General features: G+C 45.9%; 1 protein-coding gene across 4 annotated transcripts in view; it reads left to right on the plus strand.

Annotated features, from left to right (window-relative positions):
• Nucleotides 1-26,790, plus strand: part of RPS6KC1 (ribosomal protein S6 kinase C1) — a 1,976,431-nt gene that overhangs the window by 108,121 nt on the left and 1,841,520 nt on the right. For all 4 annotated transcript variants that reach the window (XR_011268209.1, XM_069608548.1, XM_069608550.1 and 1 more), the window contains exon 2: nt 6,557-6,592. Coding sequence is in view for 3 of the 4 variants with exons in the window: in XM_069608548.1 (XP_069464649.1) it covers nt 6,557-6,592 (36 nt within the window). In the remaining variant the exon portion in view is untranslated. The remainder of the gene's footprint in view (nt 1-6,556; nt 6,593-26,790) is intronic.

Below are 26,790 nucleotides of genomic sequence, written 5' to 3' on the forward strand. Positions count from 1 at the left end.
GTAAGAAAAGAGTTCCTGCTTTCCAGAAGAGTTCCAGTGTTCTGAATCTAGGGAGTGGCTCCTGCCCCACCCAACAGGAAAAGTAGTTCCAAACAGAAGAGGATCAGAGGCTCAACTGGCAGGCAAGTAAGCAGCATGGTCTGCTGCAGGTAAGTCCACCCAAGCATTATGAGCCCGGCGCTTCCAGCGCTGGGACTGGGTATATTTATGAGCCTGGTGCCACTGGCGCCAGGACTGGGTCCAAAAGGTCCCAATTGGGACTGGTTGGCACTCGGAACCTGGGTTATGGATCTGCTTCCAAGGGAGTTGGGAAAACCCTGACCTTTTGGAAGCAGAGATCATGACACTGATGTGAATTTCGCTTTCAGCTCTTGGAAGACCTTTTCAGCCTCTTCGGTCCACAAGAAGCATTTGTTTTTTCTCAAAAGTGCTGTGATGGGGTGTACAACATGGGAGAAGTCCGGAATGAATCTGCGGTAGAAATTAGCAAATCCGAGCATGCTTTGTACCCCTTTGACTGAACTGGGTGATGGCCACTTGAGAATTGCGTCCACCTTTAGGGAGTCCATTCGGACTCCCTTTGGAGTCAGGATAAATCCAAGAAATTCAACTTCCGTAGCATGAAAAACACATTTTTCCAATTTTGCATATAACTTGTGCTGGCGTAGTTTCTCAAGGACTGCACGCACGTGCTTAACATGGTCTGATTCTGAGGAGGAGTACACTAGAATATCATCTATGTATACGACGACACAGACGTCCATGAGTAGCAATCACAACTGAGAAAATTAAAAAACAGATATATCCTAGATTAATGACATGAGAGAGGAAGAGGATTTATATCAACCGATACAGCAAGATATAAGAGGGAAACATCAACAACAGAATGCAGAGATGGGAGAGGCAGAGTGACTGAGAAACAGACTGCAAAATGTGGCATTAGAGTGGGAGGCAGAGCGTCAAAGTGAGAGACGGGAGAAACAGAGTAGCTAAGGGAAGGAGAGATGGAGAAAAAACATGCAGTGGCTGTCAAGCATGTAGTGCCAGGCAGCAACAGTAGCCCTGAGAGGCCGAGAAGTGATGCTGGTGGAGAGAGGAACTTGATTTATGAATCACCTAATGTAACTAGCTGACATTTGTAGTAGCTCTTAACAGAGTTTGTGCCCAAGTATCGTGAAGATAAAGCTGGGTAGCATGCATGTACATGGTTCTTGTGTGGGGAAAATGTTTTCCACAGGTGTAATACATTATTTAGAACCACTTTCAAACAAAACTGTTTTGTCACTAATGTTTTGAACAAAGTTTTAATTTTACGCACAAATTGGATAGTTGTCAGACACTTTGTACTCTCTTGCGAAGGATGAAACTCATTTTACTCTCTTGAAATTGGATTTACTCTCTAATTCTAAAAATTGTGAGAGTAAAATACAATCACTCCAAAATCCTATCGGGCACACTGGTGGCAAGGGCAACGTAGTCTGAGGTTTTATGGCTTAATAAGGCTGACCGACCCAAAAACATACATAGGAGCAAGATTACGGTATTGGTGAAGGGTACTTGATATATATTGGTAAAGATTAGCATTTCATCGGTCCCATCACCCTTCAATGCCCTGTTTCCTAACCCCCAGATTGCTCCAGGGATGCATAGCAGTACCTTTGTACAATGGAGGACGGGCTGATGCTGAAGGTTGAATGATATGATGCAGGGATCTGAAGTTAAAACATTTGAGCAATGTAAAGAAGCATTTGGTATAGGGAGGGAGAACGGTTCCGATACTATCAGTTACGACGCTGGATTGTAGACCCATAGATTAAATGGCTGCAATGAGATCGCTGACCCTGTTTAACAATTATTTAATCACCCAATCAGGTGAAAAACATTTAATATCGTCATTGTATATAATATTCACTGAAAACATCCCACTGGTACAATGGCCCTATATGAATAAATGGGAATCGACTTGGTGTCATGCCATATCACACGATTCTTGGGATTTATTTATGGCAAAATATTCAAAATTAACTAGGGCCTTTTGCGAGAAATATGGTACAAGGTGATGGTTCAATGGCGTTACATTATGGATACGTTACATAAGATGTTCCCCATAACATTTTCACTATGTTAGAGGGGTTGTACGAATAGAGGGCACTGGCCTCATGTATGGTGGAAATGCCCAATGATTGACTCTTTCTGGTGCTTCTTAAGGATATAGGAGATGTTTAGCCCAAACATCAAATGGGAATGGAAGAATGTGTATTGGGTTTGTGAGACCCTAAACATAGACCACTCTAAAATACAATTGAAAGCCTATATGCTATTAAGTATGGCAGCATTGTTATTGCTAGTGCAGAACTGGAAACAAGAAGCCCCATTAGAACAGGAATGTATAAGTGTGGGATTTTGTAGCTTTGGAATCAGTCTCATATTCCATTCAGGGGAACACACTCTGTTTAGACAAGATTGGGGTATGAGTCTATTGTTCCTACAGAATGACTATAGTATGCCCTTGTGCCCGCAAAGGTTAAGGATTCTATGAATTATGTATGCTTTGGGGCTAGATGAGACGGTTGGTCCATTGAGCAATGATCAATCTTTTATTTGGGACCTGATTGGAAGGGGGTGAGACTTGGAGGGAGGATGGGGCAGGGGCATAGTTTTGTTGTTTTGTTGAGGAAAATGGAAATGCCAATACAAGTATTTTAAATGAATCAATTACAACTTGGTGGATATTTAAGCTGTCCTTTTTGATATCACATCTGCTGCTCCAGGTAGGTGAAACGTACCAAATCTGGTTTCTCCAACTAGCTTATTGTGACAAAATGGATTTTGCTTTGCAGGAGTAAAAGGATAAGTAGTGGCTAAACAGTTGAGTATGAGTAGGTAAACGGCTTACTCAGCCCCCACACTTCTACAAACCAACAGGGATCTCAATCATAAAGGTAAAACGGGCACAGCCAAAAGATAAACCTCCTTTGCCTTTTGTGGTAATGTGTGTCGAGGGAAGGCTATACTCTTAAGAGGGGTGTGAATGTGATTCAGTAGTGACCCAAACAGCTAAATAAAACTGTCCAAAATAAAGGAATGACCAATCAAGGTTCTATAAAATATACACACTTTAATTAAACACACCAATATACAAATAACCATTAACACAGAATGTGCACAGATAGAAAGGTGCAGCACTCTAGGTAATGAAATGGGCATGAAAACTCAATAAGCAACAAATGAATGTAAAAGGCTATATTGTTCAGTGGAAGAATGTGCAAAAAGTTACCCAACTAGTCTCTAAGACCCTTACATGGACCAGGGTGACCGTTATGGGTCAATAGTACCTTTCTGCTGTTCTCAGGAGGCTCAACATAGTCAAACCAGGCTTTGAGCTGTGCAGTGATGCTGGTCGAACCACGTTGGGGAGCGGTGAGTTGTCGGGTTAAGCGATGTGCTGGGTCTAGTCTGTTCCAATCAGGGGCTCGATGGGGTTTGAATGTGGCGTTCAGGTTGTGAATTTCGGATAGCTCCCCACAGTCCGATCGGGAGTAGACGTGGTTTGAGACGTTGTTAACCGCTGGTGCAGGTCAGGGAGTGACATGATGATCGAGCTGTTTGAGTCAAGAGTCAAGATCTGTATGTTGTTTGCAGTAACCGTAGTGCACCATTGCAGGATTCAGAGAGGTGGTAGCTTGATTTTGTTCCACAGGTACGAGGTGGTTGTTCGAGCCGAACAGGTGGCATGCTTAACTTGGCATGATACAAGGGTAACCTGGTTCGACAGGCACGAGGCCGAAATAGTTTGAGTTTGATAGAGTGCCAAAAGCAGCACCAGCGGAGTCCCTCTGGTTCGATTGCAGTGAACACTGTACGAATGTGGTTCGACTGCTTCGATGTGGCAGAACTGGGGTCTTTGAGTGTCAGATCCTGGTCCTCAGCAAGAGTTGACCCCAATGTGCCCAGGGAGCTTGCCTCTTCCTTGAACTGCTCGTTCACCTCAGTGGTTAAGGGCTTTGGAAAGATCAACTCTCCGAAAAGAAGTCCAAACAAATTGTTTCTCCAGTGTTTGTTCAAGAGGGAATCCCCCCCCCCCTTTATATGCAAAAGTCCACAGGTGACTGGACAAAAGCAAGCCTGCTTTAAGGGTCCAATCAGTTTTCTTGAAACAAGTGGCATTTGCCTTCTGGCATCATACCCAATGTGCTTTGTGCAAAGTGGAAATGGAGGGGAGAGAAAGGAGAGCGAGGTACAGACAGAAGCCAGATGGTGGAATCCTCATCCAACTTTACTGAGCTCCCTCTATCTACACTCTGGCTGCCCATTCCCTTATCACCCTGTTGTAATGCCATTCCTGTTGGATCGATGTGCCCTTTGATTCCTCTTTGCCAGGACAGCTCCTGCTGGCATGCTGTCTTACTGGAGATGTGTTACCAGAACACATAAAGGATAAAAGGAGAGGCCTAGCCATCCAGTCTCCTGGCCTGCAAGTTGGCAGTGCCTGGATGTTTGACTAGTACACACACACCACGTCCACAGCTGAGCTGGGCTCACAGTGCTGATGTGTGTAATGTCAAATTGATGTGGCTGTAATAAGTAGGAGATAGTAGCCACCATGCCTTAAACTCAGTATGGTTTATATTTAAAATGTACAACTGCCTCCAGGATATTAATTCTCATAGCTATGTGGTTTGGGAACAGAGGTGCATATCTTAAATGCAGACCCTGCCCTTAAGTGACTGTGCTGTCACTGCAGCTGTCAAATGACCACCTGCTACCTGAACCTACTCTGTGCCTCTGTAGAGCAGGCACTACAGAGCAGGATACTGATGCAGCAGGAAACAGGAGTACACTATATTTCTGGCATGGAGTTTGCCAAAGGTGGCCTGGTTCTCAGTTCACCCTTTCTTAGACAGAATAAACTGCATCATTTTCTTAATAAAAATTGAAAAAGCTAGGGCTTTTACACCCTTGCCAAATGGTCATACTTCAGATATTGGGCACAGATCATGGAAGAGGTACAAAGCAGATGTTTGGTTTATGGTTTCATTGTTGAGTTGTGGTCAAGAAGTAGCTGACTTCCTTATATAATGACACAATTTATTAATTTAAAGAAATGAACAACCAAAATGAATCCGTAACATGATTGGGTACATCTGGAAAGTGTATACAGTATTGTAAGGGCATACATCTGCAGAATAATGAGAATGGTACCGATGGAAAAAACCAACAAACTTAATCCTGGACCCTTCTCATTATGTCCTCCCTCTCCCATTTGCCCCGTATGTTCTGGGTTTTGGCCGGGCAGCCCCATCCGTTGTATCATTTCTTTTTCCAGGGCTATGCACAGATCTACTTCAGAGGTCCACCTTTTTAATTGGCTGGTGCTCTGCCTAGCCCCACATAGACGCAACAATTCTTTTTATTAAACCAACGCTGGTGGAGAGCAACAATTTCTCATAGCGGCCGTATGTGGATTCCCACCCATATTCCGAGTAGTAATAACTTTGGATCTTCTGGAATAGTGGTGCCCAGGGTAGTGGACAGCTTATCAAGACATTTCCTCAGAAACCTACGAATTTCAGGACAGCCCCATAAGGTGTGAATGAATATTCTCTCAGTTCCCCTGCATCTCAAACAATTAGTGTGACAAGCACGCCCCCCACTTAAACGGAGCCGTTCGTGAGTAGTACACTCTGCAAAGTATTTTGAGATGAATTAGCCAATGTTTAGCTGAGATACCAATCTTTGTTGGAAACATCAGCCCTTCAAACCACTCTTCAGATTTAAGCACGCCCAGACTGCTTCCCATCCTGTTTAGAGGCTTAGTAGTTCCCAAGTCCTGAAGGCGGATATGGCCTGGTATAAAATGAATGTAACTTTGATGGCAATACGTTCAGGCAGGACGTTTCTTGCAAGTTCTGGAACTGTGCTTGGAGCATTGGCCATCTGCATGTAGTGGTATCGTTCAGTGTCTGGCTGTCCGAAGGTGACCTGTAGGTCTGCAATGGGTATGAGCTTGCCCTCCCTTACCACATCCGACAAGAGCAGCAAATTGCACAGTTACCATACCCTAAGATTGCTGACTTTCTTATTTGCTTGCGCCAACTATGCATTGTTCAGAAAGGGGATGCTGTAAGCAAGATTCTTGAGCTAAAATCTTAAATCCCATCCTGAGGTTCTGTGGCTGTTTCTATATGTGAAATACATTGAAGTAAATGATATGGTAGGTAGTATTGTTAAATATACTACTCAAGAAAGAGCTAACAGCAAGTCTTGTGACAGACCCCTATGATGCACATTTCTAATGGTGTTTAAGAAGTTGTCTATGTACAGGTTTGTGCTCTGTGATATGATTTAGAAGTCCACCTTAAATGTGCTTTGATATTCATGCATTTCCTTTTATACTATTCATGGAGAAATACAAATAACATCAAAGTACTTCTCTGAATGGTTGACAGAATTATTAAACCCAGAGGAAATGTGTTAATAATTCTACTTTGCCTACTTTTGGCCTCAATGTTCTGCTTTTAGTTGGCTGCTGATTTTGTTTTTTTATTTGTTTCAGATTGTTTCAAGACGAAATCCAGATGATGTCCAGGAGGTAATCAAATGTAAAGCTTTTTTTTGTATTGCGCTTAGTAGATTTTAAAGGGTATTAAAAGTGTTCTTGAACAATTTCTGGGAAGTAGTGGCATTTGGGAGAAAGCAAGTGTCTGATTTGCTAAATCTCCCATCTTGTTCATATTTATTCAACAATAATTTAGTTGGTTGCTCACATCATGAGAGATTGAACATGTCAAAACGTACATGTCTTTTGCTTATAAATGAGAGCCATGCTCTTTCCTTCCTTCGGACATGCGTTACAGAGGCTTTATTAGTCGGAGAGATCAGTGATCTGATCCACTCTTGCTTGAGGTATTTATTTATTTATTCACATATGTAGAGTGTGCAACAGCCCGGAGGCATTGTGGCGCTTGTTAGAGAATGAAGCTTAGTTACAGGAGAAAAATAGATAAGGTATGATCTTGGGGTCAACATAAGTAGAGATATAATATTCTGAGAAATGTGAAACCAACCCCAAATATTAATGTAATGTCTTATATTAGTAGCTTTGTCATTATCTAACATAGCAGTTTATGATTATATTTCAACTACAGCCGTAGAGACTGAGCTAATGTTGGTGTATTGTATGTAGTATTGTTTTAGTGTTAGCTGATATATATTTTTGAAAGTGTGTGTATCTGTCTGTCCACTAGAGAAATGAAATGGAAACTATCAAGAGGGCTCAAAGGGGTCTTTCAGGGGTACCTTTTCACAAGGAATCCAACATTGTGGTATACAGTTGATAAAATGGCACCCATGGTGGATGAAATTAGAACTGATGCTTACTTTGCTTAACAAACAACCATATCTATTTTGCTTTACAAACTTCCATAATAAAAGCTAGCAATGCTCCAAACATTACAAGTAATCCGGAAAAATGAATACAAGAAAATCTGGAAAATGTGTTTTATAGACATACAACAAGTACATATCCCCGTTGACAAGGAACCTGTAATTCAACCATCATGCCACCCAAGAGAAAATCTGCTTTTCAAAAGTCGTCTGATGCTCGGTATAAAGAGGCAGCCAGGGCAGCAGAGACAGTTAAAAAACGCCATCAAAGATCACAAGCAAGCAGACAGGCTGCAATGAGACAGGGACACTCCAGAACAGAGACAAGCCAGACAATAAGCTGATGCAGTTGTCTGATGCTCAGGGTAGAGGCAGCAAGGGCAGCAGTAGAAAACTATATGAAAAGTCTGCTTACTTTGTAGCCCAAGCAACAGCAGGTATATCTGCTAGTAAAACGATAAGACGGGTGCATTATAAAGAATCAAGAATATACCAAAGAGTAACCCATAGCCTAGTAGTAACGCTAATTGTATGTCTACACTGAAGCGTGACTCACTAAATGTCTTTTTTCACTTTAGTCATTTGCCATTATCAATCAATTATCACTTCCATGAACTGGATTATTTTATACAGGGACTGTCAACGAATGCCAACTTAACTCAATTTTGTTCCCTGGTATATATTGTCCTAGGATTAGTTTTCACTCCATGAGGTGCCACCATGGAAGGCCAGCCCTAATACTTGAACCTGCTTTAATGGGCGGATAAAATGTATTGTATATTGCTAGCTGGCTTTATAGTCTTCTGTCGTAGCTTTTAAAGGAATAGTGCGTTCTAAAATATTATTGGCTAAAAAGATGGCCAATATTCAAAAATATATCTAAAAAATATCTTTTTAAAAAGTCCCTATGTAAAGTATTGAGGAAATGAAGCTCAAACTGAAAAATGTGAAGCACTAGGAGGCATCCATTTTGTGAAATGGATGCCTCCTGTGCTTGCCCTTGCGGCACTAATGAAGCAAAAGCCAGCCATCTGTAATAAACAAAAGCTACCACTAGGTGGCTTTTGCTTCATTGGTGCCGGAGGACGGAGACCACAGACTGCAGGCAGGAAAGCTGCATCTGGGTAAGTGCCTATTTCTATTTTTAAATAAGCACTAGCTGCGTTTATTTTCTTCTAAGTTTTTCAGGTTGGAGGACCCCGGAAAACCTAGAAAGAAAACCGCAGCTTTTAAAACGTATTTATGTTTGCGGTGGGTTCAGCTTGGAGCCCTCTGGGCTCCAAGCTGAACCCACCGCAAACATAAATACAACATTGTTGTTTTTAAAAACACTGTGGTTTTCTTTCTAAGTTTCCTGTGCTCCTCCGAGCCGGGGGAAGCCCGAGAAACTTAGAAAGAAAAACTGCAGTGTTTTTTAATAAAACCGCATTGTGTTTCTGCCAGCCGCTGCAGGCAGAAACACAACACGATTGTGTTTCCAAATGCTGCAGTGTTTCTGCCTGCAGCGGCTTTCACTTTGTCTCCTGGGCTCCCCTCAGTGAAAGCCGCTGCAGGCAGCAACACAACGCGGGTGTGTTTTGAAATGCTGCAGTGTATCCTACTACGGCAGCTATCGCGTGGACTCTCCTGGGCTCCCCCAACCATGAGGGAGCCCACGAGACTCCAAGCGAAAGCCGCCGCAGTGAGAAATACAACATTGTTGTATTTGTAAATGCTGCGGTATTTACAAATACAAGAACATTGTTATTCCATGCAAAAGCCGCCGCAGTCAGAATAACAATGTTCTTGTATTTAGGATTTCCGTGGTTTTCCAACCATGGCAATCACAAATACAACAAAGTTGTATTTGTAATTGCTGCGCCTTTGCTTTTTGCCTTCATTTTACGTTTCCTGTGCTTCCCTGGGCTTGGGGAGCACCGAAAAAGTAAAATGAAAGTGAAGGCAACCTCCTTAGCTATGCTGTTGCTGCAGTAAGCAAAAGCTTCCCAGTAGGGGGCTTTTGCTGCTTGTTTAGTGCCTCCAGGGCAGAGCTGAGGAGGCTGCCTGAAATGGCAAAATGGATGCTCCCATGTAAACGCTTTGAGCCTCGTTTGCTCAAAGCATTTATATAGGAACTTTAATTAAAATTATGTTTAAAGTATGTTTTATACTGTTGCCCATCTTTTAAAGCAATAATATTTTAGAGCGCACTATTCCTTTAACTTTAGGATGAGTTAACTTTGTGTGATGAATTAGTCATAATTTGCTTGAAAAATCTGTACTCTGCAGTCTTCCTTTCAGGCCTGTCAGTCAGGGGATGTAACATGTGGTACCATGCAGGTCACAAAAATATCATATGACGTGCAGCGTTGGTTGCCAGAGGCGAAATCCCAAAAACTGAGCCATGTTTGACATGTTGATGACTGTTATCCAGCTCCAAGGATTTGATTACAGGTCAGAGGGTATCTTGGATGTCAGAGACCATAGCCCTTGTCGGTGAGGAAGGCAAAAGGCAAGATAGAACATACCTGAACCAAAACTGCTGATGCCTAATATCCCTGAAAATCCTGCTTAAAATATGTGCCGAGTTAAGCTGGTCATGACTTCCCACATCTGCTGAATTTCAACGGTTTTGTTGCACAAATGAACTGCACCTTAACTAAGGCTTTTTTAGTGAATTTGAAGGCTTTTGTTATACCTTAGCTTTTTTTTACAGGCCACTGTACATGTTCCCCCAATATGTTTCTTTTGGACCCACTAAGGCCATGGCCACTCTACATGTCTTTCGGCCCACTAGCCAGGGCTACTGTGCCCACTGTATCTTTTTTTAAAACAACCTTTCTTTCCCGCTTACTAGCCATGGCCTTCGCACATGACGATTGGCCCTGGCTTTCAGTCTGTGGCCCCTTTACATGTTGCCCCAATTACTTTCTTCGAGTCCCACTAGCTTTGGCCATGACCAGTGCGCATGGCCTTTGGCCATGGCCACTGTACATATTGCTCCAGTAGCTTTCCTAAATGGGCCCACTAGCCATGACCTTTGGCTATGGCCACACCACTAGTTTTCTTTTGGGCACACTAGCCATGGCCTTTGGCCATGTCCACTTTACATATTGCACCATTCCTTAAAGTAACCCAGCAGCCATAGTCTTCGGCCACACCCATTACCCCACACCTCACTGTAGCTGTAACATTTAACTTTTTTTTGTATTTATCACATTTTTCTATCCCTCTCTTAAAAAAAAAAAATAGATTTTCCCATAACCACGTTTGGTTTAACCCTGATAATAGTAATGAACTACAAATAACCCAGGTTATTCATTAAATAATCCAGGTTATTCCTGTGACGTGCTTTCATAGCGAAAATAACCATAGTTATGAGAAAACGTTTGAGCTCTGAACCCGATCCCCAGCCCTGTGAACCTCTCAATTTCACATGGTGTCACCTTTACCCCCTCCCCACCTCTAGCCTGATGCCATTTAATCCTTTTTTGGCAAAATGGCATTTTTAGGTTAACCCTGGTTATTTCTTGCATCAAACCAAAAAAAGGTACCTTTTTAATTTCTGAAAAGCCTCTCTGCTGCAAAGCACCATGGGAGATAAAGTTATAATTTTTGGCGAAGCAGGCAGCCCATTCCCCACCAAATATTTTAACAACTACTGGACAGAATAACCTCTCCTGGAAATAGAGCCAACGGTTTGTGCCCAAGTTGTTATATACCTGCTTCAACTCCATCTAGCGGTTTTTTGTTTTCCTGCGCAGAAATTGTGACTTTTCCCTCTATGGGGAAATGAATGGGTGTAAGCTGAAAAGAGTTTTTTAGGCTTTTTTTTTTTTAACTTTATTTTATTTGTGTTTGGCAGTAAACATTACAGCATATGATTATCATAGTATATTATTACAGGCAGAAGGGAACATAGTACATTTCGGCACATTTAAGCCACTTATTTCATCGTTGGAGTATAAACCTCAGCCACAGGGCCACAGTAGCCAATATTTTGTCTTGTATGCAGCACAATCAGCCCCCCCCCTCCCTCCTCGGAAGCTCCCCCAAACTCCTTATTTGCATGTGTGCATGTGGGTGTGCCATTGTCTGGAGCAGCTTGATCCTCTTGCAGGTTGCCATGGTAGGAACGAAATTCGCACCAAATGTCTTTGGGCCTGGATGTTCCAGGCATGGTTGACATGTATAATTCCTCACACTCATCTGCCCAGATCATGATGGAAAGCCATTCCCGTTGTGTGGGTGGGCTGGCCTTCTTCCAATTTTGCAGTATGCAATGTTTAGCTATCACTCGCCCCATGTTCTGCAGTGCTCGGATATGCTTTTCTTGGATGTCTCCGCAGCCCAAATCGCGCTTCCATGAAGAAGTATGTCAGAGGCCGCTATACTATCTCAGCAAGTGTGAGTACCTGCTTCCAGAGGTTCTGGAGCTTGACACAGCTCCACATCATATGTAGATGTCCAGCCTCATCTTTATTTGCGACGGGGGGCACCCATTTGTTTGGTCAGAGTATATTTTCCATAGTTTGTCTGGGGTGTAGTATAATCGGTTTAGCACATTATATTGAATAAGCTTGAAAATTGAGTTAAGGACACAGTTTTAGTAAGTGAGCACATTTTGCGCGATTGTATGTCTGTAATTACTAGCTTGCAGAGGTTTTTTTGGGGGTGACTTTTGGATGCAACTTCTTCTGTCAGCGACCTTGTTAGATATTGCCTTTCAGCCGTGTCGCGTCCGTGCAGTGATTTGTTGGCGGAGCCAATCCCTTAACTTACCTGGTTAATAAAGATTGAGAGTGGTTCACCACACATTGAATGCGGCACACACAGATTCAAAAAAATGGATTTGTATTTATGGTTAGTTCACAAAAGGATAAATGAAAAAAGAACGTGCAATTTTTACACTGGTAATCAAAAAGCCTCTGTGCAGAGCCGACGCGTGAAATGACATTGAAATAGATACGAGGGATTTACCCGGGACATCATTGTGAGAAGGATTTTTAGAACATGAACATGAATGTTAATGATTTATTGAACTGCCCAATTTGTTTGTTTTGGAAAAGGCTCTTGAGCAGCCGAAACACGTGTAAACTAGAGGGCTTTTTGATTACCAGTGGAAAAATTGCACGTTCTTTTTTTCATTTATCCTTTTGTGAACTAACCATAAATACAAATCCATTTTTTTGAATCTGTGTGTGGTGCATTCAATGTGTGGTGAACCACTCTCAATGTCTGTAATTACAGCATTCATTTCTCTTGCCCATTTTACTCTAGCAGGGGGCACTTTTACCCCAGCCCTGTCCATAATTATCTTGTACAATTTTGCGAACACCCTGCGGCAACCCTTTGTGTTGCATATATTTGCCAGGAACAGGTCTTCTACCGGTTCATCTGGGTGATTGTCCCATTGTTTGGCAACTGCTGCACGGATCCTATAGAGCTGCAGGGTATCAGTTGTGGTGCTCGTAGCTCCCCTGCGTCCATGTCTGTGTTGTGACAAAATCACCCACTGCCCAATATCCTAGCACTTCCCATCTCCCCATGAGTGTGGTGTCCCAGGTGGGCCCCAATCCCGGAAACCTCGCCAATGGCACCCATTTGTAGTAGGGGTGGTTGGCCCCTGTGCCTATTACTATACCGCGTCATGCACGCAGTGTGGTGTGCATTGGGCCGAAGCGGCAGGCATTTGTCTATTTCCCATCTAGCAGTAGGGTGCTAATGTCTGACCTGCCAGCAGCCATACCTTCCAACTGGACATGTGGTGGCACGTCCTCTGTTCTGTACAAGTATGTTGAGTACTGTGCTTGGCCGCCAGCCAGTAAGTTTCCAGATTGGGTGCGGTAGGAACCCCCTTCTCGTCTGGGAGGGCCATGTTGACCCATTTCTTGTGGACTGCCCCCGCATGCCACAAAAACTGTGTAGGGATGCCGTGAAATCTGGTGAAGTACTCTACCCGGCCAAGTGGGTACGTTTGAAACAGATCGAGTGATCTGCAATAAGCTTAATTTGCAGGTGTTGCATCTGGTTCCCTCCTTCTCACTAGTGTTTGAGATTAGCATATGGCAGCACAGTGAGATTTTTTTAAGTGCTAAAATGGTTGAATAACTGATTACTATTTATACTAATGCTGATGCAGATATTGATCATATGAATCCTAAAACCTGTATATTATTTCTTACACCCTCAGGGACATGACTAGTGTGTCATGATCAATGGAGTTTGGATCGAATTAGGAGGTTTTTTAAACAATTACAATCGATTCAATAAGCAAATAAAATGTTGGTCCTTTGTCTTAAAAAAATGATCAGACTGCTATGTAAATAAGTCTTCTAAAATTATGAACCAATTATAATAAATGAAAGACCTTATGTTTTTTTTAAATGTTCAGAATACTGCAGAGTCCACTGCACCTGAAGAAGAGTGCATAACTCGAAACACGTAGTGCCAGTCGTTGCCCCCTAGCAAAACTAGCAACTTAGTTAATACTAGGGTAGAATAACGATGAGGACAGTAGACCGGACTCACATTTGAATTAACACTTTGTACTTAAGTTTTACTATAAGATGTTTTTTTAAACTTTGTATGACTAAGACACTGTGAATCTTTGTTGGAATTGGTTTAATGTATCAAAAACATGTTGAAAATGTGCTTTTTTTAAAAAATGAATGTTAATTTATAAGAGAATAGGACTATCTATTTTTTGAGTGAAATTTGTATATTTAATCAACAAGCTTTTGAAAAATACTTTTATTGTCCTTGAATTATTTGAGAGATTGTTCTCCTCCATGAGTGCACGGTTATTTGTCTGATGTTTTTCAGGCGACTTTTCATTGTTCATGTTTTCTTGTATCTCTTTAGCCTGAAATCCTTGAACCGATGCACCTAGAAAGTACCTTTAAAAATCAAGAGTACCTTTGTAAACAAGTAAAGTAGTTTGGCAAAAATTGCCATTTTAACCAGTGTATGCCTGCCACTGAGAGCACAGCCGGTCGTCAAAGGGCGACCCTGCCCATCACATAACATTCGTGTTCTGTGTAGTTCTGGCTTAGTAAAGCTTTTTTGTCCCTAGTTGCTTGGATCCCCAGGTACCGTATCCCGTCCGGGGACCACTTTAGTGGGTATATTCTAGTGGGCCTACCTGCCTGCCTGTTCTGTGAAGGTAAATATTTTGGATTTTGTGTAGTTAATAGTAATGCACCAAACTGTTATATCGTGCATTATCTGGTCTAGGTTTACGCTGTGTTCCCTTATATACAGTAGGACATTGTCAGCGTAGAGCAAGATGATGTCCGGGGGACCAAGTATCCTGATACAACTATTCCTGTGCCGTTTGCGGATCATGTCCGCCATTGGTTCAATAATTTGTGTAAATACAAGGGTCGACAGGGGCAGCCCTGTCGGGTGCTCCTCTCTAGCCGCATCTCCCCTGAGTTGAGGGTTCACTGCCAATCTGGCCGTGGGGTTTGCGCATAGGAGTTTAATGAATTTGATCAAACTTTCACCTAGGCCGCATTTCTCTAGTATGATGAACTTGTATTCCCAGGAGACCACATCGAAGGCCTTTTGTGCATCTAGGCCACTGCTACCGCTGCGGTATCCAGTTTGATACACGCCATTATATTCAACAGGCGGCAGGTGTTCAGAGCTGTGGATCTGCCTGGTTCAAATTAGGGAAGGATTCTATTCGCAATGATTTTGGCAAAGGTTTTCGTGTCCACATTGATTAGTGACAGAGGTCTGTACGACCCGCACTTGTTGGCCGGCTTGCCAGGTTTTACAAGGATTATTATGCTTGCTTCTCGTAATGTGTCAGGCAGTAGTGAGCATCTCAGGGCCTCTTCCCACACTTTCAGTAAGTGGGCAGCTAGTATTGGACCGTAAGCCATGTAGAATTCGGCCACTAGGCCTTGCCCCTTGGGAGTTCACCTATTACCTTAGCGATGTCCTCTGCCGTGTATGGGACGTAGACTTTTTTTTTTTCCCCCTGGCCCTCTCAGATAGTCTGGATAGCGGTATCTCCTCCAGTATTGGCTCAATGACTTGCACCCCCCGTTTCAGGGCCGACTTATACAGTTTTGCATAGAATTGCTCAAACACCTCAAGGATCTCTTGGTCTGAGTGTTTACTTATTCCCTGTTCGGTCAGAATCTCCTCTATGTATGACGGGTCTTTCTCTGCCTGCAGCAGCCCTGCTAGCATTCTGCCGGGGCGTTCTCCCTCCCCATAGTGCCTTGCCGCTGTCGAGTATTTCACCTCCCTGAGGGACTTAAACTCTTCTAATGCTAAGTGTATGTCGGTCATTATTGTAGGGTCTGGGCTGGATGTGTAGGTGCTTTCAAGTGCTTTAAGTTGAATCTTGTAGTTAGTCAATTCCCACCTGATTGTTTTTAAAACCACAAATTCCTTAGCTATCGCCATTCCCCTAATATAGGCCTTGAACGCTTGCCATATCGTGCCATTTGATGTTTCCTCAGGTGTGTTGTGGTGGAAATAGGTGCGTATGTCCCCCTCAATGTCTGCTTTTTGAATGCTACGTCCTGAAGGGCCTCCGACTTAAATCGCCAATGCGAGGTGGTGTTAGGCCCCCCCACCTAACGTGATTGACATGACAGGGGAGTGGTCCTAGAGCGTGCATTGCAGGATGGTGCAGCTGAATACCTTCCACACCCAGTGTTTGGGGATTAATATCAGGTCTATACGGGAGGCCATGTCGTGGACAGCCAAATAAAATGTGCATTGATGATCGTGTGGGTTCCGAACCCTCCAGATGTCCCTTAGGTCGAGCTTCCCCACTTGCGCCACAAGGTTTTAGCTACTTCTAGATAGTGGTTTTGGGGCTGTCCCTGTTCGGTCTAGCCCCTGGTCTACAATGCAATTCGTTTCCCCTGCCCATATCACTGGGATTAGTGGGTATGCGTGGATAGTGTCTGCAACAGCCTCTTAGAAGTCCGGAGTTTTCAACCCATATTTCAACCCATATGTATTAACCATCAGTAACTCCACCCCTTACAGCGCCCCGTGCACCATCACATATCTACCTTCTTGGTCTATTCGGGTCCCATTTTGCACAAATTTGAGCTTTTCGTGTATCAGCATGGTGACCCTGGGGGATTGAGTCGAGTACACTGTGAAGAATGTTAGGCCCCCACGTGGATGCAATCTGACGGTTTGTGGCTACATTGGAGTGCATCTCTTGGAGAAATAGAACATTGACACTGTGCTTTTTGGCATAGGACAACACTTGGTGGGCTTTTGTGCGGTTTCCCAGGCCCCTGACATTCCAGCTCATCAATTTAATCCCCCTCATGGGATTGCTCCGTGGTGCTCCACCCAAACGTAGTGTCCGCTATCCCAAATGAGCGGCCGTAGCATGCATCCCTTCCTTGCCCTGTTGTGCCTGCCAAAACACTTTTTACATTTTTTTTTTTAACCACCACCAATTCCCGCCATCATTCTTCCCCCACCCCCAATCAGGGCGATGGTGGCTTCCCTCCTCCTCCCACCACCCAACTGTGATCCACCTTGAAACTTGCAAACCACATGCCAACCTATCAATTGAACAGATCAGAACTGCATAGGGGAGCTGTTGCTTAATCTCTTACACTTAAGTTGTTATCACCCATCGTCTACTGACAGGATATCGTGCCAGCATAATTCACCATAGACCTTTACAGACGTTTGGTTTCTCTGCCTAGGTGTTGTTCACAGGTGGTTCTATGTTCCCATTGCTTCCGTGGGTATATTTGCTTCGTTGTAGGCCACTACCTCTGTGGCTAGCATAAAGTACCGTATTTTTCCCTGGTGTAGGAATCTGTCTCGCTGTGAACAGCATTGCATATAGCACTGATCTGTCCCTCAATGGCTTCTTTAACCCTGAAAATGTTTTACGTTCCTGCTGAACTGCTGTGGAGAAGCCTGTGTAAATATGTATGACCGCCGATTCATATCGTAGGGGGCTCTATTCCCTAGCCAGCCGGAGGATGAGGCCTCGTCGTGATAGTTCAGCAATCAGAGCAGCACTGGCCGAGGCGATCCCTGGGCTTTGGTCTAGCCGCGGGTGATCTGCGCGCACGTTCCACCACAAATGATGTTCAGAAGAGTGGGTCCCCCAGGAGTTCCTTTAGGAGGGATTGAACCGCAATCTCCATGGGGCCTATGCCGAACCCTTGCAGCAGGCCCACTATACGGATGTTCTGCCTGGAACGGGATTTGAGGTCATCACATTTCTGCAGGGCACGCTTATGCTCTCTAGACATGGAAGTTACTTGGCTTTTCAGTTCTACAGTGTCCTCTTCCACTGTCCCAATTTGTGTCCCTGCCTCCGTCACCCTGGCACTTTGCCGCTCTATTTTGGCACTTAGGGTTGTGACCTTGGTGTGAATATCGTCCAGCTTACCATTCATGGTTGTAAAGCCCATCTGCATACTGTCTGTTATCTGGCGTAGGTCAGGCATGGCCAGGGCCGTCGCCTCCATCCTTTCCTCTGAGGTTTTGTTGGCGTCCGCAGCTGGTTTAGCAACCTGCCTTGTGAAGGGTTGTATATAGCCTTGATTTTTGTGTGCCCCACTGCCCTTAGGCATGGTCACAATGGGGGGGTCCTTTCTTGCCAGTCTTAGCTCAGGCACACACATGGGCAGTGGGGTCATTGTCTTTAGTCCCTCAGGTGCCGGGTCAGTGTCAGGGAGGCGCCTGTTGTGGCGGTCCCTGAAGTAGAGTCCTGCTCCCTGAGCCCCGGGGGCCTCTCCAGATCTGTGCATATGCCCCAGGCCCTGGGCCGCATGAAATGCGGGACGATAGAGGGTCTGGGAGTTTAGGCGCAGGGTGGGGGAAAACGGCGCGAAAGCGTAGGGAGGGGCGTCCGAACGGCGCCACAAGAAACAAAAGCCTAGGAAAGCGCAGGAAGCAGCACCTGGGAAGGTGCGAAATATAACGGCAAGGGACCAGGGGGGGTAACCCGGCCGCCCCCAAGAAGGAACAAAAGGCCGGGGGTGTATAAGTAAGCCAGGAAAAGGAGAGGCGGCACAAACCAGGTAAGAGCTCACCTCTCTCGGGTAGGCTCTTAGTGCCTGGATAAGGGGAAGGAAAAATGTTTGCTCTTGCGGGCTCACGCATTTCCACCTCCTCTTAATTCGACCTAAACGCAGTGGCTACGAGTTTGTCCAGTTGTGCAGGAGCAACCCAGAAGTACCAGCTGTGAGCGAACAGAGCACCTTCGCCGTGGACAAGCGAGACGGGCGAGGAAGATCGGGAGTAGGAAACCAGAAAAAACAGAGGACGCAGGGTGCGGAGGAGCCGGAAAGCGGGGCTAACAGAATTCAGACGAGAAGGATGGTGGAAGGAAGAGCAAAAAGGGCTCAAGAATTCTCAGAATGGGCGAGAAAGGCAGAGAAAGAATATAGGGCACAATGGGTGCTGGAGATAATGCAGAAGGGGGAAAGGGCGAAGGCAACGTCACCTTTGCTGTTCATAGAGCTCAGCAACAGCGAAGGAGAAGACGAGGTAGCGCAAGGACAGAAGAGGGGGAGAGCGGAGTCGAAGAGATCGGAGGAACAGACAGAGGCACCGACCTAGAGAAAGAAAAAAGATAAAAACAAAGGTACTGTGAATAATAATGTGGGGAATAAAATTGTAAAAATGTAAAAAAAAATTGCGTCACGGTTTCGGGTCAGTCGCCCAGAACCAATGGCAAGAAGAGCAGACGGGAGAAGGGATCCAGGGAGGAGCGGCAGGGGAGTTCCTCAACTGAAGCAAGCAGTGATGACAAAGAAAGGGATCATTTAAGGGCTTGGGTAAAATGGAGAGGAGTGGTGAGCAGGGAGAAACAGAGAGGGGCAGGGGGGGCAGGGGCAGATCCCAGGGAAACCCCAGTCCCGGCGCCGCAAGGGGCACCAGTAGTCCCGGCGCCACAAGGGGCACCAATAGTCCCAGCACCACAAGGTGCACCGGTAGGGCCAAACACAGGGGGAGCACCGCAAGGACCCAACCCACAACCGGGGGTGCCAACGGGGGCACCAGGGGCAACAGTGTCAGGGGACCCACCACCGGGGGCAGCACCGACGGTGGCAGCGGCAGAAAATGGGGGGCCACTCATGACGAAATATGGCAGGCCAATCATGGGTAAAGATGCACAGGGCAGTTAAATGAAGGCAATGGCTTGGTACATAAATGACAAAGTAAAGGAGAAAATATGGAGGAAGGAATTGATGGATATTTTCACATTGTTAGATTGTCAAAAGAGGGGGATGAATGTGGCCCTAGAGGACATTAAGAAGGACGAGAAAAGCTTACTAAAAAAGGTGCCAGTGGTAAGGAATTTTGACAACTGGATGGCGGCCTTCACCATAATGTCTACAATTATGTTACAAAAATTCCCGGAAGACGGGATAGCATTAGTGGCGTATCAGCAGAGGGTGCTGAAGGTACACGCAGCGTTTGGGGGTGACGCATGGCTGGAGTATGATCACGAGTTCAGAAAGGAGATGGACTGCTTTCCGGATATGGGTTGGGATGAAGAAAATTTTAATCTCTACATATTTAATGTGCTGAAGGAGAAATGGGATACCAAGGAGCGAAGCGCAGGGGGGCAGCAGAGAAGGCAAAATTGGCAGAATGATTACAAAGCGGATTATAGATACAATAACAGAAGGTACGAATCCAGCTATGACATAAATAGAGACCAGAGTTTTCGGAGCAGAAATTATGGGTCACAGAGAGGATGGCAGAGCAGCCTGCCCACAACAACGCAGGGGGGGCAGCAGGAGCACGGGAACAGCACGAGCAGAACCAGGACAATGTCGGAATTTTGAAAAGGGGGTACCCTATAGCTGGGGATGGAAGTGCAAGTTCAGCCACAAGTGCGAGAGATGTAAGGGTGACCACAGCAACTCCAAGTGCACAAGGGCCGCAGCTCCAAGTGGCAGAAGCGATGAGACGCGGAAATAAGAACTGGGGTGGGAAGGGGGCCACACCAGTAAAAATTGAGAGGATGGAAGGGTGGCTCCAGAAATACCCAGACCAGGAAACGGCAGATCAGATCAGACAAAGCTTTAGAGAAGGTTTTAACATCCTGTTTACCGGGAAGGGAGCGCAAGACATTCCTAGGAACTTAAAGTCGGCAACCGAGAACAGAGATATAGTTACCAGTAAGATCCGGAAAGAGGTAGAACTGGGGAGGGTGGAGGGCCCCCTTACAGCCTTACCATTCGAAGAATTTATATGCTCTCCACTGGGGCTGGTGCCAAAAAAAGACGAAGGGGAATACAGGCTGATACACCACCTATCCTACCCCCCGGGGGCCTCGGTGAACGACGGCATCGCCCGGAGCGATGCAACTGTATCATATTCAGACTTCGAGGAGGCAGTAGAACTGGTCAGGAAAGCAGGTAAAGGGACATGGATGGTGAAAGCAGACATTAAATCTGCATTCCGCCTGTTGCCAGTCAATAGCAGATCTCAAAGATGGTTATGTATGCATTGGGAGGTGGAATACTTCATCGACAAATGTCTCCCGATGGGGTGTGCCATCGCATGCACATATTTTGAGAGGGTAAGTTCATTTTTGCAATGGGCGGTAACGGAAGAGATGAGGGAGTCCATGATGGTACATTACCTGGACGATTTTTTTATTCGTTGGGCCCAAAGGTTCAGAGCTATGCAGGGCAACCTTGGATACATTTGTGGAAATACCAAGTGAGTGGGGGTTTCCACTGGCGGAGGAGAAAACGATGGGCCCAACGCAGATTATCCAATTCCTAGGAATAGAAATTGACTCAAGCAAAGGAAGGTGCCGGATCCCGGATGACATGGTGACCGATCTGCTGAAGACAATAAAGGAACTACAAGGAAGAAACAAAGTGACAGTGAGAGAATTGCAAGCGCTGGCAGGAAAGCTGAACTTCGCAGGAAGAGTCATACCATAGGGCAGGGTCTTCCAGAGAAGTATTGAGCTGAAAACGAGAGGTGCTACAAAGGGGCACCACAGAGTCAGGCTAGGGGGAGGAATCAAGAGAGATCTGGAAGTGTGGGCAGAATTTCTGAAATACTTCAATGGGTCGGTGATATGGCGCTCACCGGTAAACGAGGAAGGTAAAAGGGTGTTCACCGGTGCAGCAGGTGGCCTTGGTTTTGGCGCGATACTGGGGAAACAATGGTGTGCAGGCAAGTGGCCAAAAACATGGCAGGTGGCGGAATGGACGCAAAAACATAACGCTGCTGGAGCTCTTCCCGATATGGGTCGCGTTATGCGCATGGGGGGAAAGAGCTAGGAAACAAGGAGTTGGCAGTATGGTCAGATAACATGGCGGTGGTGCACGTGTTAAATAAAGTAAGTGCGTCATGCATAATAGTGTTGGAATTAATGAGGGCAATCACGCTGGAAAGCCTAAAAATGAATACATGCATAAAGGCGAGGCATATCGCTGGGGAAGTAAATGTGGTGGCTGATGCAATCTCTCGCTTTCAGTGGGAAAAATTCAGGGAGCTGAGACCGGACGCCGACAAGGAAAGAACGGCCACGCTGCGGAAGGCATGGGTCCCGTTGGAGGCACTGGAAAGGAAAGCCCGGTTGGCCACAAGGTCAACTCAAAAGAAGTGGGAGAAGAACAGAGAAAGGAAAGGGTCATTGACAAACTGACCAGGAATGCCCTAACGTTCAAAACGGGTAAGCAGTACGAAAAGCATGTAAAGGATGTGTTGGTGGAAAAAATGTCAACGGAAAATAATTTGTGAATTTCTCGAAGGGGCATTTGCCAAAGGGAAAAAGAAAAGCTGGGCAGCAGCGCACCTAGCGGCAGTGGCATATACCACAAAAGTGGCGGGCATACCGGACCCAACCGACAGCGCTAAAATAAAATACGCTATGAGAGGATGGGCGAAATTAGAGGGGAAGAAACCAGATAACAGAAGGCCGGTAAATTTTGGGAAGTTGATAATTCTGTTAAAAGTACTAAGAGACACATGCAGCAGCACGTACGAAACCGCTCTGTTCAGGGCAGCATTTGTGCTAGCATACTATGGGGCTTTCAGGGTAGGGGAACTGGTGGCCAGTAATACAGTGGCAGGAGACGTCCTGGCAAGGAAAGACATTAGTATGGGAAACAAGGGGATGTCTATAATGCTAAAGAAATCTAAAGCAGACCAAACGGGGAAGGGGAGAGCAATAGACCTCAATTGCATCAGAGAGAAGGACCACTGTCCCAGATGCATCACCCAAGAATTCCTAGATCTTCGACCTGTTTCACCAGGATGGGGTACACCTAGCAAGGAAAAGGATGGGGGTTTTTTCCGACAACATTTTTAGGGCACTCCAAGAATGGGGTTGTAGGCAGGGGGCTTTTGGGGGGGACCTGAGCGGCTGTGAGGAACACCCGCTCAGGTGTGGCGGCATGTGCCCAGGAACGAAGGCCCAGGGATAACAAGGACTCAGGAGGAGCCTTGGGCAACTTCGGGACTGGACACAAGGTGCCCAAAAGCATATGGCAGTGTTGATTTTTGTTGTGTTGTATTTTCTGTAAGAAAATTAAAATGCCTACGGCCTACAACTTTTCCATAAACATAATTTGTCTGTGATTTATTATTTAGGTAGGGATATGGTAAGACAAGCAAAGCGAGCCCACACTATTCAGCCTATGCCCTAGGCACCGGGCCGCATGAAATGCGGGACGATGGAGGGTCTGGGAGTTTAGGCGCGGGGTGGGGGAAAAAGGCGCAGAAGCGTAGGGAGGGGCGTCCGAACGGCGCCACAAGAAACAAAGGCCCAGGAAAGGGCAGGAAGCAGCACCTGGGAAGGTGCGAAATATAACAGCAAGGGGCCAGGGGGGTAACCCGGCCGCCCCCAAGAAGGAACAAAAGGCCGGGGGTGTATAAGTAAGCCAGGAAAAGGAGAGGCGGCACAAACCAGGTAAGAGCTCAACTCTCTCGGGTAGGCTCATAGTGCCTGGATAAGGGGAAGGAAAAACGTTTGCCACCCAACCCACCCTACAAAAATAACGGAAGAAGAGGGGAGCAGGCAGGAGCCGGTACGCCGAGTACTCCTTCGGTACACGGTCCTAAAAAGAAGGAGCAGGCAGAAGGGGGAACGCCGAGTACTCTTTCGGTACACGGTCCAAAAAAGAAGGAGCAGGTAGAAGTGGAGAAGTGGGAACGCTGAGTACTCTTTCGGTGCACGGTCCAAAGCATGTCCTAGGCGGCATTTGGGCCCAGGAACGAAGGCCCAGGGATAACAAGGACTCAGGAGGAGCCTTGGGCAACTTCAGGACTGGACACAAGAGGCCCAAAAGCATATGGCAGTGTTGATTTTTGTTGTGTTGTATTTTCTGTAAGAATATAAAATGCCTACGGCTTACAACTTTTCCATAAACATAATTTGTCTGTGATTTATTATTTAGGTAGGGATATGGTAAGACAAGCAAAGCGAGCCCACACTACTCAGCCTAAGGGGTGATGACAGGGTTGACAGGCTTCTATTTGCCTCAGATGGTGTTGTGTTGTGGCCTCCGCAATGTCCTGCTCCTCCCAATGCCCCCCACTGGATCCGAGGGGGAGATGGAGGGGCCTAGGTCCAGACTTATCTTCCTTTTACAGAGCTCATAGGGTGACCCCTCTTCCCCCAGGCGAGTCCCACTAGCCTGAGTGATCAAGTTTCCCAGCCCATCTGGTTCCCAACGTCAGGCTCACCGTGGTGTTCAGCTTGGTGTTCGTGGAAAGTGCTCCTTGATCTATTTGCTGCCCACTTCTAGGTTCCCAGCCTCTTGGCCTTTATTTCCCACTGTTTGAGGGCAGTGGCTTGTTAACAGTAGTCCAGGCACCAGCAGCCCCACTCAGCGTTCCCACCAACTCGTGCCATTGCAGCCAACAGGCCGCCAGTATTCCGTGGTGGGCGATGTTGGTGCAGTCAGCCGCTGTAGCCTCTCCCTCACCTCAGGCAGCGTTGTGTGCTGCAAGTCTGCCCCGGCAGGGCAAAAGTTAATTATGGCCAGCATCCTTTTTCTCCGGGGCCGAGGTGGTAGGTATGTCGGGGGCCGGTCCCCTCTCCGCCGTGCCCGAGGCAGCCGGGGGAAGAGGCACAGAGGTCGCCTCAGTATATATAGTCCCCGCTCCAGTCAATGGTGGATCTGTCTATTGGTTCTCCCAATTTCAATTGTTGTGTACAGCAGGCTTCCAGTGTATCGCAGTGCTGTGGGCCTCCTTATTGCAGGCAGCTGCTGCAGCTCCTCCCTTATATCAGGCAGAGCAATGGTTAATCATGGCCAACGGCCGGTGTCTCCGGGGGACGAGGTGGGCGTTGTTCTCCAGTTGGCGGGGATGGGCTGCAGCAGGCATTGCCGTCCCCACTGTTCACCCCCTCAGTGCGGCCTCAGCAAGTCGAGACCCGCCCGCTGTGGGTGTGCCAGGGGTTGGCCTCCTTTCCGACGCGTTCCAGGCTGCTCCTCCCGACAGGGGAGAGGCGCAGAGCCCGCCTCGGATCCGGCCAAAGATTTTGCCTCTATAGTGGGGCTCATGGTCCTGAGGTTGAGCAGATTGCTCTCCAGCATTTCCGGCGCTCTTTGGCCTAGATTACACTCGCCTGGAGGCCTGTTTTCGGGTTTGGGTGCCGTTGTAGTAGTGGGTAATACAGAGCTCAGGAGAGGGCATCTATTTTCCACGCTGCTGAACAGCGACCCTGTTTTTTTTGCTTTCTCAATAACTTTTTCATTTTTTAACAAATCTTTCTCAGAATGTCCAGTCTTAGTTTAGGTGGGGACTGAGATGGGGTAGGAGGGGGCAGGAGGGTTGTGACAACATTTTTGTTTAAAAGATATCGGCCAAATCGGTCATGCGAGTCAAAAGTTATTAGCAATTACATTTTTGGCTTTCCTGTGGCACTTGATACTAGACTATAGGGCAAACTATGTTTGATAATAATGATGAAAGGTGAAGCACTAGCACTGTAATATAGTTTGTATGTATTTTATTCATTACATGTGTAAGCACTACGCGCTTTAATGAATTCTACAACTATCTGCAGTGAGAACCGAAAGGTGAAGTTTCTCTGTTTGTGTGCATTTGCTTCCTTTGTTCTCATTATTATATTGTTTTTAATGTAAATTGCAACATTTCAGCACAAGCAAGTCGGGGATCTCATTCCCTCACAATGAATGTGTCATGACCCGGCGAAATTGCCCCTTCTGGACCTCATGGTCATTGTCACGAAGGGCTTGTACTCCTTGTTCCTCCCAACATGGCCGTACCAAGCTCCGTGTTACGCACTAGCTTTCACGTCGTGGCACATACTATAAATTGGTCACGCCCCTGCGGGTCTGCACGTCTCAACACTATCTTCGGTAGTGACCCGATGTGTGCTTACTCTCTACATTGGTTTCCTTTGATCCTCTTACTTCCTTCCTTGCCTTTTATCCTGTTCCTGGATTTCCCCCCCTACTCACTCGTTCATCGCTAATCCTGGATACCTGGAACCACGAACTTCCCGGAACTCTGAACGCGTCCTGCAACCTGATGAGGCTCTGGCGAGCCTATTCAAGACCCGAACCATCCACAGGAAGAGTCCTGTGGCTGAACAAGGGAGATCCCGATCACAGGTGAGACGGGGGGAGATTTACGACAGAATGTGGCGTACAATACAAACGCTTTCTATTTCTACATTAGAGATTTTTTGTTTAAGGAGGCCTTCAACCTGTCTCGCACCCAACCTCCACCAGTACCCTGTGTCACAATGTACTGGGAACCATGCCCAGTGTGTTATCAATAAATATTTTATTAATTTCTTATTTAAGACAAAAGCAGAATAAACAAATTACAACAGCCACCAATGTTGTGGCAACCCAAATGCAGATACTTGTAGAAAACAACCAGGTTAAAATATACTATGATACTACTTCCTTTTTTTATGACAAAGCAAGACAAAAACAACTCCACTCAAATGATTGCTTGAAGGTTAAGCACTCCCCCGCGACACTCAGCCCCCAAACATCAATTGGACTATATTCCTTTGAATGGAAGGCAGTGGCAGGGAGTAGGAACACAGGGGACAAATCGGTTTTGGGGTGGTACCCACAGACACGAGAGGGGGAATCAGCAAAGAAGGGGAACCTTTGTTTTAGAGCGCAATGAAAAAGAAAAATGTAAATGGGAATTGGTTTTCACTGATGCTGACAGTGACAGCAGCTCGTGCAAATGGGGTAGCTAAGAATAGGAAAATCGGTTTTCAATTAAAATGGCAGGTAGATAACAGGTAGGCTCTAGGTAAAAGAATAGTTCACCAAAAAAGAAAATCGGTTTTGGAATAGGACAGAGCACAGGGAAAATACAGTTGCAAATGGAAATTTGTTTTGTAGGGCACAATTTAAACACAGGGACACATTCGTTTTTCAGCTCATAATGGGATAACTTCTTTTGAGCAGCACTTTTATAACTTGTAACAAT

The sequence above is a fragment of the Ambystoma mexicanum genome, chromosome 4q (assembly GCF_040938575.1).
Source record: "Ambystoma mexicanum isolate Mex_15411 chromosome 4q, UKY_AmexF1_1, whole genome shotgun sequence".
NCBI lineage: Eukaryota > Metazoa > Chordata > Amphibia > Caudata > Ambystomatidae > Ambystoma > Ambystoma mexicanum.